This window comes from Sardina pilchardus, chromosome 4 (assembly GCF_963854185.1).
Source record: "Sardina pilchardus chromosome 4, fSarPil1.1, whole genome shotgun sequence".
In the NCBI taxonomy this organism is placed as follows: Eukaryota; Metazoa; Chordata; class Actinopteri; order Clupeiformes; family Clupeidae; genus Sardina; species Sardina pilchardus.
Genome location: NC_084997.1, coordinates 22,750,803 through 22,770,035, shown reverse-complemented (window position 1 = coordinate 22,770,035; position 19,233 = coordinate 22,750,803). Strand labels below are relative to the sequence as shown.

General features: G+C 46.5%; 1 protein-coding gene across 2 annotated transcripts in view; it reads left to right on the top strand.

Annotated features, from left to right (window-relative positions):
• LOC134078609 (ephrin type-A receptor 6-like) overlaps nucleotides 1-19,233 on the top strand; it is a 113,095-nt gene that overhangs the window by 80,032 nt on the left and 13,830 nt on the right. For both annotated transcript variants that reach the window (XM_062534660.1, XM_062534659.1), the window contains exons 6-9: nucleotides 7,685-7,809; nucleotides 8,235-8,397; nucleotides 10,463-10,571; nucleotides 18,259-18,329. In XM_062534660.1, the coding sequence (XP_062390644.1) occupies nucleotides 7,685-7,809; nucleotides 8,235-8,397; nucleotides 10,463-10,571; nucleotides 18,259-18,329 (468 nt within the window). The remainder of the gene's footprint in view (nucleotides 1-7,684; nucleotides 7,810-8,234; nucleotides 8,398-10,462; nucleotides 10,572-18,258; nucleotides 18,330-19,233) is intronic.

The following is a 19,233-nucleotide window of genomic DNA, read 5'->3' as shown; positions in this document are numbered from 1 at the left end:
GCTGCTTTTCACTGGCCTGTTATAACACCTCATTGCATTTCCAAATTACCAGTTAAGGAAAAAGCAGGCGGATCATCTTGTAGCCTGGTTCCCAATTAAAATGTGCAACTCACCTGCTCTTACCTGTCTCGCCGCTCAGCGTCCCATGTCACGACTCTGGGTGAGGATCAGAAGGTAGGGGCACTTAGCCTGCCATAGTCTCCTCCACCATCAGAGAGAAGAAAGGAGAGAGAGAGAGAGAGAGAGAGAGAAAGTGAGAAAGAGAAGAGCCTGACTCTCTCAGACTCTCTGTTCCATGACTGATTGTTTTAATTAACTGTTAACCACACCAGGACGGGCCGCTGTGTTCAGCAGATACAGATGATAAATTGGACATGACTCGTGGTGGGAACATCTGCTGTGTTGTGCACTGTAAGGCAAAGGAGCCCGTTTACTAGAGTAAATCACAGGTGCGCTCCAGCTCGGCTGGAATACTGGGTCTGGTATTCATAGTTTGGGCTCCAGTGAAATATTTAGCTGTCTGAACAGTTTACAAGTCTACATTTAACCTCAACTCCCAGAGGTCCAAGAGCAGACTTAAATAACCAACTGCATCTTTTGATTCCCGGGATCTGTGTAAACTGGCCCTGAAGCAACAATCTTTATTAATTCCATATTTATTAACATCTCATTTATTCTTCAGCTGGCTGATTATAGATACAGCTCATTAAATCCTGCATTTTTCTAGGAGTGAATCCTTGATTAGGCATAGCATTGGACACCACCAGGGTGAAATGGTACATTTTAAAAAGGTATGTTGTCTCCTCGCTACAAGAAGTCAGCCTAGAAAAAGGAGCAGCACAGCTCAGACCTTGGGCAGATGGATTTTGCTGAGGGTGAAGAGGGCAGCTCAGACAATAGGTCTTTGGTGAAAGAAATGAAAGTCTGTCCTTACTGGAGTCATTCTATAAACGGAAGGGGAGTAAAAGCAGAGTGCAGTAAGGCGAAACCCTCAGAGAGAGAGAGAGCAAGAGAGAGAGAGAGAGATGGTGAGAGTGAGAGAGAGAGAGAGAAAGGCGAGAGAAGGAGAGAATAGTCTGGGAGAGGCAGACAGAGAGTGAGACAGAGGAGCGAGACTGAGGGAGAGAGAAAGAGCAGATTCCCTGCTATTCTAACACACAAGGACAGAGAGATGATGAGAGAGAGAGAGAGATGGTGAGAGAGAGAGAGAGAAAGAAAGGCGAGAGAAGGAGAGAATAGTCTGGGAGAGTGAGACAGAGGAGCGAGACTGAGGGAGAGAGAGAAAGAGCAGATTCCCTGCTATTCTAACACACAAGGACGGCTAAATTCGATAGAAAGTGTACCCTGCTGCTGGGGGTGAGCCGGGTCCTCAGCTGCGGGGTGAAAAAAGTCCAATTAGACGGCCCTGTGTGGAGCGGCTGAGAGTCGGGGCTGAACAGAAAACCCCCGTTCACAAGAGCGAACATCACAGGAGCTATGCACACGGTCTAATGACTCCCCACCAGGGGCTGATCAACTTTTGGGATCATTAGCCCCCCCACGCCCTCCTCTGCACAGAGCCAAGGCATCCTGGGCACCGGGTGCCCCCCCCCCAACACCCCTCACCCCTCACCCCCCCCCCCCCATCCCCAGAGACGCCACAATTATATTCATTACACTGCGTGCCCAGTCCTCCTCATTCCCATACGACGCCTAGAGGATTACCGGGGAGGTTAACACGCTGACGTTGAGCGATATTAAATTAACCTCTTTGATTGAGTTTACTTCACCACACTCTCCAATTAAGTGGCTCACTTTGAGGACAAAGAGAATTTGAACTTGGGCAAGTTGTCCTGGCTTCTCGCACCCCACCCCTTCTGCACTTGTCCACGCTCAGCTGATCGAGATCTGATGACATTTCACTTTTTGCAGATCAGACTCTGACCTTTCTTCAAGGGAAAGTGGAAACGTTGTGCGTGGCGTGTGTAGAACATGGCATTAGCTTGGGATTGGATCTTGGTTCCTCACACCACTTCCGAGCAACACTTCCACCACATGATGAGTCACTCCACAGCCTTTACACAGGGCTTGATGACAGTGATGGCTGTTCACATGCCTGTGGACATCAGGCTTACAACGGAGTCCTTCATTGCAATGATTTGAAGAAGAGAAACTTTTGAAATGTTGTAGGCCATTAGAGTGCTTGATAAGTTGATAAGGAATACAGAAATAAGGGTTTCATCAATTCCATCACTGGCTTTGTCAGATACCCTTCTTGCTCCGACCATATATTTCCCTTCTTGCTCCGACCCATTTCATTTCCCAACTATTAGCCACGGCTTATACATTGATTTTGCTACATTTCTTCAGCTAAGAGGTTAAAGAGAAACTATGCAGGATTGGCGATTTCATCTTAAGTTTTGGTTTCGTTTTTCATTTTCGCTCGTTTTATGCTTGCATATTTCTCTGCAGAGCTTCCCCGACAGCTTTAGCGTGTATATTTATACATACAGTATATAGGCTATATATAAATATATAAATTGCAAGCGTGGTTCTTCTTGTTCTTTATGTGTCTCAGCCTTCCAGATGTAAACAGGGAACGATCGTCTCCTGAACAAACTGCAAGGTTGCAATAGCGAATAGGGACACTGGGGGCGGGAGGAAATGTTACTGTTTTCAATAAAACTGGTCAGTCAAGCAAAATAACGATTTCTAAGTGATTTTATGACTATGAAAAAGTTGCATAGGGTCTCTTTAATACACAAGGACAATTAGGTATTAATATGGGCTTGTTTCTTTTAACTTGCGTTTAACATTGTCCTGCAGTGTCCTGTATGAGGCCAATACACAGGAGAATACTGTAATATGAATAAACTGACAATGTTGCGTGAGTCTGTTTGAGTTATCCGGCAGATGCCCTGATTACCTCTAAAAGTAGGAAGCACAACCCAAATCGCTCTGTTTATCGTCGGGCAATTACAGCGTGCTTAACTGTGCTGACTGCCCCCGCTGCTGTCAGGCGCGGTCATGCGGGAGCGGGTCATTTGCCCAGCGGCCAGCATGACAACGTGCTCCGTGTGCCAGTGCCAGTGGGCAGCACTGGGAGGACTGGGGGCTGACAGGCTGACAGGCCTCGCAGGGGCTCCCCTGTGGTCGGTGTGCTGGAGCCGAGATGCCCTGCGTCTGCTCAAGAAAACACAGCAAGAGGAGGAGGAGAGGCTACAAGTTGTGAGAAGGGCACTAGAAATACTGCTACTGTATGTGTGTTTTCACTGTGTGTTGTTATAAGGAACATGGGTGATGGTTCAAAACTTTAGTTCAAGACAGGTTGTCTCGAACGTTGTTGGACATATCTGATTCATAGTCGTCTCAAATAGATTGTTTTAGTATGTTGTATGCTCCATTTTATCAGTAAATCCAAAATGCTGAAGGCTTTGCAGACCTGCATGGCTCAAGTTTGCATGCAGTGGTTGTCCTTACTAATTGGTTGACACTTGTATGTTTCTCTTTAGTGATTCATTAGCACAGCACAAAAATCATTTAAACATAGTATGGCATCAATACAGGCCGAATTGATTTGGGAAAGCAGTTAATGGAAACCTTTAGGGGAGGAAAGCTAATTAAAATCATATGCAGGTCAAGCACATTTAATGAGTTTCCATTAGTTTGCTCTAGCTTAGCTTGTGAATTTAACTACGGTTGAATGCTAAATCTATCCATTGAGCATTGTAATTGACTGGGAATTTTAATGGCTTTTCAAGTTACCTTTTCACAGGCAGAGCCAGAGCGAGAGGGAGACCATTTATATAAACACTTTACAGCTCTGCCTAATGGACAAGGGAAATAGATACGATACCGTTTTATCTGTGGCGTAACACCGTTTAATGCGGCATGTTCAACTTGCTTTTAGATTGGAAATGCATGTTGTGTCGCACTAATTTATGGTCACATTACAGCAAGTTGAGCTGAACCAGTTCTCTAAATTGTCTCTCCGTAAGTGTATGATGTTCTCTCTCTCTCTCTCTCTCTCTCTCTCTGCGCTCACTTCTGTTGCATTTGATACATTTCCCCCAAGGACAGCCCTACTGTGTCATGGCGCCTTAGTGATTCCAATAGCTTTCCCCCATTGCTGTAGCTCCTAGAGCACATGGAAGAGAACAGTTGTGATGTGTGATCTTCACTTCACCCTGGTTTTCTCTCACACATAGAGGTTTGTGGGTCTCTCCGTGTGAGCAGATGGTTTTATCTTGAGAGTTTTGTCTGTGCAGGAATGCCAGCGCACAGTGAAAGCAAAGTTATTTGGTTAGTGTTATGTTTTCCTCTTCCTTTAGCTGGGAGGTTGTGATACTTGTTTTTTTTTCTGTCAAAATATTATTCCCCCAGAAATGACCTGAAATGAGTGCGATTCCTAAGTTAAGACACACACACGTTCCCTCAGGTGCTTATTTAAGTGTGTTGGTTAAAGAACGTGTGGGCGCTGGGGTTGTCATAGCTTCCAAATGCACATCAAAATACCATTTATTTATTTGCAAACACTCTGTCAAGTAGCAGTTGGTAACATATGGTATCTCTATTTTCAGCCATAGCTTGTAGCAATATTTAAACAAATATGTGAAACAATATTTTGGCATCTTGTTTTAATTATTGATTTACATTGAGTAGCTGTTTTATACAGCAGTGTGTCAGTGTCCGCCTCTATCGTGAAACTACAACATAATCAATTGCATAGTGATATTTATTACCTTTCACTTCTGTTTATGTTTTGTTTGTTTGTTGGGGTTGAAGTATGGTTGGGGATGATGTCACAGAATACACAACTCCAAACTAAAAATCAAAGCATTTAGAGCTCAAGAGAACCAGACATTTGGAACGTTCTCTCATGATGAAGAGGCACCAGAATCAGATTTTCTTTTATTTTTTTTTATTCCCGCCTCTTAATCTATTTGTGTTCTTCTTGAATGATGTGCTTTGGCATCAAGTCAATTATTTTGCCATAAACAGCGGCACGCATTTGAAAAATCCTGATGGCGCCGGCCATTTACTGCCTAAGGAGACGGCACATTTAATTGGAGTGAAACAGAGCCCCTGAATCAGCATAAGGCCGAGCTACAGAGACACAGGGTGGATTTATATACGCTCCTCCCCACAGAAAATCTTCATTTACATTTTTCAGTGCAGATTGGAATTGATCTTTGTCATTAGTCATTCAGTGTGCCAATAACCCCAGTTGTACATCCTCACTCTACTCAATGGTCTCACAGGCAATGAAGTAACATATTTGCAATTGGCCGTCTGTTTATTGTGTATTGAATGAAGACCCTGGCTTAGTCAAACTTGATTGTAACATTGGAATTAACGGTCAGTTGCTTATCATGGTCAGACATGTGTGGGCAGTGTGTTTTTCTGTGTTGGCGTGCTGGACTGCCGTTGGCGGCACACACAAACACAACTGTCACTGTCAGTCACCGTAGCTGCTGTGCAGCAAGTTCTCTGCCAAGCAATACTGAACTAACATTCTGACCTTTAGTATATTTTATGTTGGGATTTTCTCATGAAAAATATGTTCTTTAAACGTTCTTTAAATTCACCAGACTATTACTAATACTATACTGCAAATCTAATCCAAGAAGTTTTTTTTGCCGTTTGCATCATTTGGTTAATGTTTCATTTGAGAGGGGGATGCTTGAACTTGTATTAATGGTATAGAAAACACCCAGCAGCACTTCTGGGCCAGTAGAATGTTCAATCTTTTATACGCCGTCCTTACCATCTGATTTAATTCGGTCTTGCAGGCCAATATTTACTTTGTTCTCAGACAGCAGTTGAGTGAATATAGCACCATATTGAAACCAGAGCCTTTTACAATTCCTTTGACTTCCCAGGGAACTTGGCTATGATCAGTGATAATAAATTGCACATGCATGATGCTTGTGACACAGACCCTCATAATCAGAGTAGAGAATCCAGCACAAAAGGAACACTGTGTGTGCATCTGAGTTATTGGCTGGCATTTACTCTCATAGCCTGAGAGAGAGATGCTAGTCTGCGCCGGTTGGCATGGAGTTGCCTTGACCTCTGACCCCGATGAGATAGAAGAGGCCTGCTCACGAGCTGGTCAGCTGAGCTGCGGCGGGGGAGGGTGGTCTGACTGTTGTCCAGCGCTGGCGGAGCTTTGGCAGCGGTCTCATCGCTCTGGCCAGATGAGACGAGAGTAGTAGTCGGGCGGGCTGTGGCAGCCTCTCTCTCTCTCTCTCTCACGGCCTGCCTCGTGTGTGTGTGTGTGTGTGTGTGTGTGCGTGTGTGTGTGTGTGTGAACGCTCTCTTATCAGCAGACGGGCAGTGTGAACAAACGGATCAGGGGAAGGGTGGACCGGCGAGTTCGTTTCACACACAGAGGGGCCCGCAGACCTTGAGCTGACCTATGCTAAGCGTGTGTGAGGTTGTAACATGCACAGGGTGAAAAAGGCAACACTACCCATGACTGAGTCGGAGAGACAGGACGATTCTCTTGTTCTCAAGGATTAGCGCCTGTGCGTGTGTGTGTGTGCACCAGTGTGTATGTGTGCGCGCGTGTGTGTCTGTGTGTGTGTGTGTGTGTGTGTGTGTGTGTGTGTCTGTGTGTCTGTGTGTGTGTGCGCACTCTCACATGGTTGTATTATACTGCAAATTGGCTTTTCATGCCATGGGCGTATAATTTGGAGTTGAAGGTAGGACAGGTCAGAACAGGTCAGAACAGGATGCAGCTCAGCAGCAATGGCATCGCACACAATCTTCATTGTCATTTCCATCTATTTAATCTTCTCAGAACTTCCCTCTCCACTGGCACAATTACAGTCCTAATGGGTCATTAATTACACCAAAGTTATTATTACCCAATGGCTTTTTTAGTGGGCCAAGAGTGAACATTTAGTCAGTGAAAATTCTGTCCGGGCCATTAATATTATTCACGCAGATCTAATATCCCTTGATAAATACCCATGCTTTCAATTAGTAAAGAAAACTTGTCTGGCTCTGGTTGGCGTTTCAATGGCTGGATAAAAGCTGTGTAATACCCTTGCTTTAAATATGTGTTATAGCCCCATCCCCCAGTGATTGCAAATGATTGGTGTAAAATCCTGGATTAGGGTGTAAAACTCTGGAGGCCCTTTTGGAAAGTTCCAGCACCTGAATCTGTTTAACCGACACATTAGGCGGTGTTGTGCCTCCCAATAACGCCTCAGAAAGAAATAACGGCGGAGAAAAAAAATTGCTGAGTCTCACACTGTGAATCGATTTCGCCGGCTGGAATTTGATAAGAGAGGCTTACATCACGCAATATGTCACAGACACAATCTATTTTGCATGTGTTGTAGAAGTATTATGTCCTGAAAAGTGTCCTCCACGCTTCTGTGTAAACAGTAGATGCGGTTATTAGATCCAGCCTTGATGTGTCCCGCTCTCTCCGGCCTTGAGGAATGCATTAGGGCGGTGCGCTGCGGTGCGCTCCTTGACAGTCTCCTGGTGGATGGCTGGCTGCGCTCCTGTGTCAGTGTTGGCAGGGCCGTGGAGCAGGCGACCCCCAGTCCCCGGCAGGGTCATATGACTCCTCTCATTAGCAGGAGTAATGCAGACTAATGAGGAGCGGGAGGAAGAGGAGGAGGAAGAGGAGGGGTGATGGAGGTGCTGCCTGCCTGCAGGTTATCTAACCTCTCCCGCGCCCCCGCAGGTCCCTCTCTGGTGGGCATGGTGCAGAAGGACTGGGCGTCCCAGAACAGTATCGCCCTCTCCTGGAAGGAAGCGGAACAGCCCCCGTTGCCCGTGCTGGACTATGAGATCAAGTACTATGAAAAGGTAGAGATGCTCCTCACAACAGAACACACTGTACTGTCTATTGACTCTTTACATCAGTCAGAATAACTCTACATTCTCTCTCAGGTGAAACACATGACACATAGGGCTCTTCTCAACCCCTCTCTCCTTGGTCCTCCAGCTCGGTCCCACTGATCTATAAAGAACACTGGATACAGTATCCCATTGTTGCTGCCCCATCATTCGTTATCTAGATCAGTGGGAACGAGCCGGGAGACCAAGGAAGGAAAGAAGGAAGGAAGGGAGGATACTGTAGATAAAAAGGCGAATGAGAAGAGCCCATAGACTCCCAATAACGACCCCCCCCCCTGTAATGGCCAGTTGTGTGTGGGCCAGATGTGGTGCTGATGTGGTGTGTCCATGGGGGAGCCCGGGGGTCACTTGTCTTGTTCTGGCGTGTCCCCCAGGAGCACGAGCAGCTCAGCTACTCCTCGACGCGCAGCAAGGTGCCCAGCGTCATCATCGCCGGACTCAAGCCGTCCACCGTGTACGTGTTCCACATCCGCGCGCGCACCCCCGCCGGCTACACCAGCTACAGCCCCAACTTTGAGTTTGAGACGGGGGACGAGGGTAAGGCTCTCTCTCTCTCTCTCTCTCTCTCTCTCTCTCTCTCTCTCTCTCTCTCTCTCTCTCTCTCTCTCTCTCTCTCTCTCGCTCTCTCTCTCCCTCTATCTCTCTCTCTCTCGCTCTCTCTCTCCCTCTATCTCTCCCTCTCTCTCCCTCCCTCCCTCTCTCTCTCTCTCTCTCTCTCTCTCTCTCTCTCTCTCTCTCTCTCTCTCTCTCTCTCTCTGCTGGGGCACGCCAGCCCATCTGGTAGGTGATGGTGTCTCCTGTGTGTGCCACAGCTGCCGCCGCTGTCGGCCCGGTGCCGGGTCTTTCCCCTGTCGCGTGGCAGACTCCAGCCCCCCCCCTCACTCACTCGCTCGCTCGGGCCACATTGAATATTCATCCGCCCCGCATGCATGCGGAAATAAAGGATAATCACATTTGAAAAAGGTTCTGGCACTTATTGCCATTATGCCACCCCAGATAAAAAAAAAGGGATGCTCACTGGCCTCTCAACAATAAACGCCAATGGTTCGAGAACAATCAAATTAGAGCCAGTGGATTGTAGACAGAGCATGAACCTATTATGTCCATAACCTCGCTGGCCAAACTCGCCAGCTCGCTTGGCCCACAGTACCCCAAGCATTTCGGCAATCAGTTTTATCTTTTTGTTTTATTTCTTTTTTCTGATTTCTTATTATGATTTTATATTTGACACCATGCCATAAATATCTCTTAGGTAATAAATAGGTAAGTCTTCAGGTCATTGAACATTTTTCTCATTCCACCTCTCCATGGTTATTTGAGCTGATTCTGTGGCGAGAGGGGCCCGTGGTGGTGGGAGGAGAGAGAGAGAGAGAGAGAGAGAGAGAGAGAGAGAGAGAGGAGAGGTGAGGTGCTTTGTGGGGAGCGGGGCTCGGTGAGAGGGCTGTGATGTGAATGGAGGTAGAGGGTGGTACGACCCCCGCGCGGGCGCTCCGACGCTCTGACGCGCCAGCCTCCGGTGGCTCGTCTCTGCCCGCGTCTCAACACTCATTAGCTCGCCGCGAATCGCACACACACTCCATTAATTATACCTTTTTTTTTTTTTCGCCGAGCGAGCGCGCCCGGACCCGTCTTGGGTGAAAGTTCCTGTGAAGTAATCTGCTATTGAGATCTGCAGTCCCCCCCTCTTCATCAAACGAGGGCTGCTAATTACCCCTGTCCATCCCTGTCGCCCGGCATCAGAGATGCTTATTTGAATTCCCCTCACACACCCGCAGCGCTTGATCCCCCCCCCCCTCGCTGTCTCGCACTCGTTCACTCGCTCGCTCACTCGCTCTCCTCTCTCTCTCTCTTTCCTCCTTCTCTCTTCTCTTCTTTTGCTTTTGTTTCCGCTTTAGGGTTTTTTTTTCTGCCATTGATTGATTGATTGATTTGCATCATATGTGATTTTTTTTTCTTCCTGAAGATTTCTATTTTCAGCCATGATTAATCTAGTGTAATAGAGGAAAATTGAAGAAATTTCTTGATGTTAAATCAAGCTTTTAGATTAATAATTACTTTTTAAATGGTAATTTCAGGGTGAATTGCACCTCTAAGAATGCTGAAGGGGTTTCCTCGGAGTAACACGATTTCAATAAAGTTTTCGGCATCCGGTTCAGTTGCCAGTCAGGAAAAGACAACAATTATCATAATGTCATATTTTTCATATGTTATGCTTAGATAGTGCATGTTACAGTATAATGTGAGCATGGGGGTATTCACTGAGCTACTACAGTATATTCCATCATCACAGAATCTGGTTGTGTGGGTTATGAGCTTGAATATAAATGTGAGTTTGAGCTTATGAGCGGTGTTGAACACTGAAGACCTTATCTGAAAGCATGTCTGTTTAACCTGTACCTAGACTGTGTCTATATTTATCTGTGTGTGTGTGTGTGTGTGTGTGTGTGTGTGTGTGTGTGTTTGTGTGTGTGTGTGTGTGTGTGTGTGTGTGTGTGTGTGTGTGTGTGTGTGTGTGTGTGTGTGTGTGTGTGTGTGTGTGTGTGTGAGTGTGTGTGTGTGTGTGTGCATGTCCCATTGTGATATGTTCCGTTTCTCTTCCAAGCTTCAGACATGGCCGCTGACCAGGGCCAGGTGTTGGTCATTGTCACAGCTTCCGTCGGCGGCTTCACCCTGCTGGTCATCCTGACGCTGTTCTTCCTCATCACTGGACGGTAAGAGCTGCAGCCTACACTGCACCTGTCATTATGTATATACCTGCAGCCTACCCTGCACCTGTCATTATGTATACTGTATACCTGCAGCCTACCCTGCACCTGTTATTATGTATATACCTGCAGCCTACACTGCACCTGTCATTATGTATACTGTATACCTGCAGCCTACCCTGCACCTGTTATTATGTTTTAATACCTGCAGCCTACTTTGCACCTGTTATTATGTTTTAATACCGACGGCCTACCCTCCACCTGTTATTATGTTTTAATACATCAGCAACATGCTATAGGCTACTGTATGTATATATGGAGATAAATGCTTAACACAGGAGTAGTAATTGCCTTTGATATCGTAAAGGCTGTTATGCCAGGGTTACCGTTCAGCTTTGAAGATATCATTTTTATTTTCATACCGCAATGTAGTTATGGCTCTCCTGTTTTTAAACTCACTTAAGCACAATTGAATGCTGCCGTTATTATGGTGATGGTGGTCATTTTCCAAAACATTTCCATGGAGTGGTGATTAAACCTTTATTTATTTGTTGTGTCTGTATGAAATGAGAACACAGCTGATGAGGTCTCCCAATGCAGTGCATTGTGTTGTCAGTGGAACTAATGGAGGCAGTGACATTGAACTAATGATGTAAGATTCTCCTTGTTTATTGTGGACATGAATTGTCTTTTTTACCATGTTGAGCAAAATGAAGGAGTAAATCTAATTAGGCAGTTGCACGGTGCATTTCCTACTGCCATCATATTGCTTCAGTATCAGGCATAAGGTGCATGTGTTTGTGTAGGTATGAATTGTAAACCAAAATCATAACTTTAATGGTTGTTGTGACTGCATATTAGACTGTAGCGTATATCATAGTTGTACTCTCCAATATGGTGCATCCAAGCATCTATCCATGTGATTCATCTCTAGCTGTGAGACATTAAGAATACATCAGCATATATTCCAATCGATTCACCATTTGGGGTGCTGAACCCCAGATTAGTGGTTTTTAATGTGATTAAGTAATTCTGTCAGCAATAGTGTTGAACTGCAATACAAGTCTTGCACACTAGAAATGATGCCTCAAAGATTTATTTCAATATCGTTGTTTTGTTTTTTTTTACAACAAAGTTAATACTGCACTCTGCTGGAATGAATACCTTTTCATTCTGCTGAGCATAATTGACTTAACCTCATTACAGCTTTGCTGTAATTAGAAATTGATTCACCATGAGAATGTGAATTCATATTGGTGTTTATTTTAGCCATTCTAATGTACAGTATATCCTGCAGTAGCAGACACCTGAACTATCAGGCAAAAGACTGGCGACTAGCATAATAATACAGGACCTTGTCTGAGTCATAGGCTCAGCTGGATTTTGGGCATGGACCCCTTGACCATATGCTCAGTGACGTGTGTCGTCTCTTTCTCTCTCTCAGTCGTGTGTGTGTGTGTGTGTGCGTATATGGTTATTGTTATTGTGTAGGCAGACGCCTTTGTCCAAAGTGATACACAAATAAATAGCAACACAATATACTGTTCATCATCCACATAATATTTATAATGTACTGTATACTGTAAGTGTGTGTGTGTGTGTGTGTGTGTGTGTGTGTGTGTGTTTGAGAGAGAGAATGTGTGTGTGTGTGTGTGTGTGTGTGTGTGTGTGTGTGTGTGTCTTACATAGCTGGGTCTAAATGTGACTACCTGTTATGATGCAAATAATTCAGCGAGCCCCTAAAACCTATCTGTCCGGTCCACAGCCCTCCCCTGCCCAGGGTGCCGGCCCACTCTGTGTGAGCTAGCGCTGTTATTATTAACATCTCATTCAGTGGCCCTGCACTCAGAAGGACTTAAAACAAGCCAGTGAATAGATATCTGGCCAAAGCAGGAGGGAGAGAGAGACAGAGAGAGAGAGAGAGAGAGAAAAGAAGGGAAGCACAAGGAAGGAAGGGAAGGAAAAAAAGAGCAGCGGAGTCCATCCCTCAACACTTCCGATTCATTGCACCGTGTTTTTCCGGCTAATTTAGTAGCATGTGTGGAGAGAGCAGCCGTGCTGATGCCGCTCAGCCAGTTGTGCGTGAGTGATGTCCTGTTGTGTTGTGGAGGCTGGAGGGAGACGGCGGTCTGGGGGACCACAGGGGGGCTCAGAGACACCCACACACACCCACGGGCCGAGCACCGAGACTGGGCAGCTCCCTCCCACGGCCAGCCCCCACCGTCTGGGTCACACCCCCATGCCAGGGAGCCCGTTCCACCGCCACACTCTGATATGTACACTAAGGTGACCAGATGTCTGAGACCAAAACCGGGGACATCATCCCAAAGATGTGGGGGAAAAACAGGGACTTTTTCAGTTTGACTATCAATCTGATTGAAATACATACTGTACAAGTGTTATCTTCAGAAAACATAGGTCGTTTTTTTTGTATTTTCCCGGGGACAAGCAACGAAAAAAGGGGACTGTCCCCTGAGACTGGGGACGTCTGGTCACCCTAATGTACACCATGCTTGATTTAGGCAGGGACTCTGACTGGGTGCACATTTGCGGAGGCATTTTCAGGGCTTATGTGATGAAGTGGGCTTTGGTAGTGGGCCCTCGTTCCCTGGCACCGGGTTGGCATTGGTGTTGGCTAAAGACGACATGGCACGAGAAGAAGTGTTGCATGCATTGGACGGGAGTGATATGTCACGCGCGGCAGATTTAGATACAGCGTGCTCTTGCGTAAGAGCTCCAAAAATATGTACACGCTCCGATGTATGCTTCAGTTCACCTAACCCAGTTATGCTGACTGCTCATATCTGTGTTTTGTGCTGCGTGAACAAAAGCAGCAAACACCCTCCTCTCCAGCACAGTGGAAAAGACATGGCGATTTCATTTACAACTTGGCCCTCTATTAAAGAACAGGCGCGGCTTTGAAATTGTTTTAACTTTGAGGTGAAGAAGAAAGACTGAAATATGGAAGCTAGTTAACGGTGAACCGTTCCAACATGATTGGCTACTCAGCGAGTGATTTTCGTGTGGTCCTCTTAAAATTCAAATGGCTGCACATGAAGAAAGTCTTTGCCGGTCCTCACGGCAGGCAATCTGTGAAAGGTTAGAAGTTTAAAGTTATAATTGTAGACCGGTAAGTGTGTTTTTAGAATCCTAGCTCGCCACTGAACTCTGCTCGTGCTTGTATTTTACTGGCTGCGTTGGTGTGGCTGTCTCCACTTCCATAAAAGCACCATAACAAGAGAAACCAGAGGTCATCTCATATTTATTTGCCCCGAGTTTCACTTTGCATTGAGTGGGTGTGGAGCTTTATAATGTCACCGGGAAATAGCTGAAGCAGGCAGTTTAGAGTGTGGAACAGTATTGGCTAATGGGAGAACATCACTCAACCTCTCAAAGCATTGAGTTCACATGCACAGAGAGGAAGTCCATCCCGTCCCTTTTTTTTAGTTCCCAGCACACACACACACGCACGCACACTCACACACACACACACACACATGCACACACACACACACACACACACACACACACACACACACACACACACACACACACACACACACACAACCCTACAGTATACAGTCTACTGTATATGAATGTGCCCATCTACAGTTTGTACAAAGCCACTACAGAGATGTCTGCAGCCGCTGTAGTCAGCAACTACACCTGCTGAGGTGTGACAAGCCCTAATAAACATGGCCGTCGGTGGGTAAACAACACACTTTAGCGAGAGGGAATCATGTTTGGAGTGCTTTGTAATCTTTAGAAATAAGATTACGTAAAAAGCAATTGTTTGTTTAGGCTTGTTTGATATTACTTTCCCACTATGTCTCACTGTTTAATACTCTAGTTATGCTAAATAGCCCTTTTTGGCCTCACTACAGACTTTCACATTTCATTTTGGTCACGTCCATGCGCACTGTTGGTGTGGTGTCCAAGATGTTCTGGATAAGAGAGAGACCATCTGACACATCAGGACGAAAATGAATCAATGACCAAATGAAACATTGCTTTCCCCTCCGCAGCCTCCTCTGGCCATATTGACTCCATCTCCATTCCCTTTTCTGGGTCTCCCAGAGTAAATACACCAGCGCAGTGTGCACCCCTGGCCCGCCGGACAGCACCAGAGGCTGGGGTGGGGGGTATGGGGGGTGGGGGGTATGGGGGGGGCTGTAGCAGGGGCCGGGGCGCCAGAGCCACATGTCACTGGTGTTTTAATGAATTGAGTGACCCCATCAGCGGGGGTCGATAGTGCCACTTCTTATTCCTGCACTCCTCCTTCAGCAGATGAACGCTGGCTATCTGCTCTGTCCATCAGCGAGCTTTTCCTCCACACCCGTGTGACATGCTGCTCTAATCTGACAGCACACATCATGTTACCCCCCCCCCATCCCCGCCCCACACACACACTCACACACACACCCCTCGCCCGCTGTCGGCTGGCCTGATGCGGAGTCCCGCTCTCTCCATGTCCTTAATGGTCAATTACAATCAGGGATGACACTTGTGGGTCTTCCTCTCCGACATCTCACCAGACTGGGCCAAATCTCACCCCAGACGAATTTAAAAAATGCCCTTCGAGATTTTATTATGCTAAGGATTGCAATATTAATGCTGTTTTTCACTGTAACAGTTTCAAAACCTACTGACAGCTTGGCCAATACAAAGAATCACATTTGACAACTGAATGCATTGTTCAGATGGACTTTGAAGTGGTCTCTGAAGGAAGCCCTCATGGTGGCAAATCTAGGCTAAAGATGGCTATTCTAATCATCAGCAGCAGCCATGGCCTTTAGAGTTGATTTGTGTTGCTATATGAAGGAGCTGGTGGTCTCTGTCCTATTCCTCTTCTGTCACAGGGCTTGGTGGGAAACTGTCTTCTTTTACACAGCTCCAGACAACAGGACAGCAGCTGTCTGCCACCATGCCAGCAGTGGAGGGAATGCTGTCAGTCAGACAGCAGAGATAGAGAGGGCTGAGCTACGCACGCGCGCGCGCGCACACACACACACACACACACACACACACACACACACACATGCGCGTGCACACACACACACGTACACCACACACACACACACACACACACACACACGTACACCACACACACACACACACACACACACACATACACACGTACAACACACACACGTACAACACACACACACACACACACACACACACACACACACACACACACACACACACATACACACACACCGTCTGGTGACAGCTACAATAATCATCAAACTAATGCCAAGACTGTGACAGGTCCAATTCCTTGTCTGTGTGTACTATACGCCGCACCTTCCTCATGTGTCCAACACTGATGTGGAGGTTCACCCCATCAGGAGGCTTTAGTGTCATCTCAGTTCATCTAGTTAAAGAAAGTAAAGAGAAAGACATTCCCTTCTGTCACTCTCTCTGTCCTCAAAAACCACCTGTTTTTATTTGGCTCCCAAAGGCAAGATGTCTTTCCACAGAGTTGGAATAAACAGACTTCTACATTTTGCACTTTCTACACACACACACACACACACACACACACACACACACACACTGCTCAAGATGTTTGTTTTGTGTTGCATTCTCACAGGCAGGCAGACACACATGCAAACACACACACACACACACACACACACACACACACACACACACACACACACACACCCATACACAAGCACACACACACACACACACACACACACTATAACTCGGTCACTGCGCATACAAGAGCAGAACTACTCTCACTGGAACACACACAGACACACCCACACATACACACAGACACACACACACTCACTCCTCACCACAAAGTTTCAGCTGTCCTGCAACGCCGCCCTCTCTGCTGTCTCCACTCAGCTGCGTGCCATTAGCCGTGGAGGGGCCTCTCTGGAGCTTTCCTCCCGTCTCCCAGCAGCAGCAGCCTGCCCCCCCTCCCCTCTCCACCCACCCCCATACACACACACACACACACACACACACACCCTCTCCTCTCCACCCAGCCCCATGGATGGCTGCCACGCCACGCCGGCCTCCTCCACGCATGCAAGCACTAATGGGCTGTCTAATTGCTTTATCTGGGAGATGGGTACACACGGAGGTGTCTCCCAAGAAAGCTCCTTATTTCCTGAGGGCCTGCTAAGCAAGGCCCGTTACCCATCCTGCAAGGGATCGTGTAGGAAAAATCTTAATTGCGATCCAGGAGCCATGTGATAAAATTAATTAAAGTTAGTCCTAGCTGAGAGTGTGTGCTGGAGGGGCTGTGCGAGAGATCCACTCAAAAATATGATGAGATTTCATGCCAAGCGAACCCTTTTTTAAGTGTGTGAAGAGCGCGCTATGAATAGCCAGGCCCCATCTGCTGGAATGTAAATGTGCGAGGTGCTGTAATGAGGGAAATGACTCTCGATGAAATCCAAAGTGCACGACGCGCACCGCTAATCTTACTTCCTCCAAGTGCTTGTACGAGGAAGCTGAAGAAATCAAGAAAAGTGTTGGCAGAGCTCACTCCTCCACTTACAAGTGTGTGTGTGTGTGTGTGGCAGTGTGGCAGTGTGTGTGTGTGTGTGTGTGTGGCAATGTGTGTGTGGCAGTGTGTGTGTGCATGTCAGGGTGTCTCTATGCCTCAGCTGGGTGTTCGGAAAGTGGGCAATCAGCACACAACTCACAGAATCTTGGAGATACTTCCTTTCTCTCTCTCTCTCTCTCTCTCTCTCTCTCTCTCTCTCTCTCTCTCTCTCTCTCTCTATACTCTCTCTCGACTGAATTCTTATCATTTTGGCATCTACTTTAGTCGTGGCTGTTTTGACTAATACCTTTACGGCGATAAGGCCGTCTAGACCAGTAATATGCTTGCTGACAAGGTTAGCAGAGGGCACATGTCGACATATGTTAATCTCTCCGGGAGAGCTCTCGGGTCCTTGGGGGAATCCTAGAAGCAGGAACCCCAAGGTAGACATTTTTTCCTCATGGCCGTGAGATGATGCTATAAGTCAGAGGCAAAGACCCAGAGGAGAGCCGGAGAGCAGAACACAGGAGTGACTGTTATGTGTAAATAGATATGGGATCTACTTTAGTTGTATTGAAATAACTACTTTCTGTTATGCGTATGACTACATTCGCTATAGTGCCCATCAGTGCATTGATACAATAGTTATGGAGTAGTAATATACCAGCTTTGACTGTAACGTATACTGAACTGCCGTTTAACCCAGTAAAGAGATATTGACACTTTACTCTGGTGTTACTGTTTGTTCGTTGTAAAGTGAAGTGACACAACAGTGACCCAGAGCCACACACACGTGCTTTGTTAAATGCCGAGAGCTTTCTCAGAGCTCTGCACCAAGGTCACAGACATGGAGCTCGGTCTGAGAGGGGTCCTCCGTGTGTCTCTGCCGTTCAATGGCAGCGCTCCACCACCACACACAGTACAAACAGCACCCATTCACACGAGTTTGCTTTTGAATCTGTCGCTACAGGTTCTGTATCGTCAAGTCTCACAATCCACCCACTGATTAAATCTGTTGCAAAAGATTATGGAGGAGAGCAGTGACATTCTGCAATCTCCCATCTGAAAAGAAGCAGGATGTGTTTCCAGATGCTGGATCATTATCAGTGGCTGTGTAGTGTCCATGTGTGTGTTTGATGGGGCGTCCTGGTGATCCTCTCCTGGTGTCTGTTTCTGTGGCAGGTGCCAGTGGTACATAAAAGCCAAGATGAAGTCGGATGACAAGAGGAGGGCCCAGTATCAGAACGGTCACGGTGAGTGTTCTTCCGCCCAAATAGACACGTCTCTCACACAGTGACCATTGCTTCCAGTAGAACAACAACTCATTTGGAGTCACAAAGATAAAGAAGTGTAAAATGTTAAATATTCTATGTCAGTTCATTGTTCTTTATATAACTGTTTGGGGTCTACAGAGTTATGTTCAGGGGTAAATGGCAAACAACACTTCCAAAGAAAGGCCACTTAGCTTAATGGTTATTTATAGAACTGTGTGGGGTCTACAGAGTTACTGTATGTTCAGGGATAAATGGCAGGTGACCATTACTTCCAGTAGAACAACAACTCATTTGGAATCACAAAAAGATAAAAAGTGTAAAATTTGAAATATTCTATGTCAGTTAATTGTTCTTTATATAACTGTTTGGGGTCTATAGAGTTATGTTCAGGGGTAAATGGTAAACAACACTTCCGAAGAAAAGCCAAACTAGCTGTTCCAATCACACATTCCTCTCCCAACACTGGAAATGAAGTACTCAGGATGGCAGCCCCTTGGTGAACGGCAGCCATTCCGCTGAGGCATGGCTGGTATTTGCATGCCATTCATTCCAATCTAAAGCTGCCAGTTCAAAGGAGTTCCATTTGCTGTGTTTGTGTTTGTTTTCTTGTTTTCCTTCATTGGGGCCTTATTCTTCTGTGTTTGGGAGCAGTGTTGAGACCATGTGCTCCACTAAAGGCTGTAAACAAATCAGTCGGATTGTGGAGCAGTCACCTCCGGTGCTCGGTCTCTCCCCCTCCCCAGGCTCTCAGCTCGAGTTTTTCCCTTAGCCTTCCATCTGCACAAAGAGCATGTTTCAGTTTTTTCGGGAGCCATCTGAGCCATAGCTCCTCTCATTTCCGCTCTCTCACTCGAGTGCTTAACCTGATTTTATCGCCACAAAC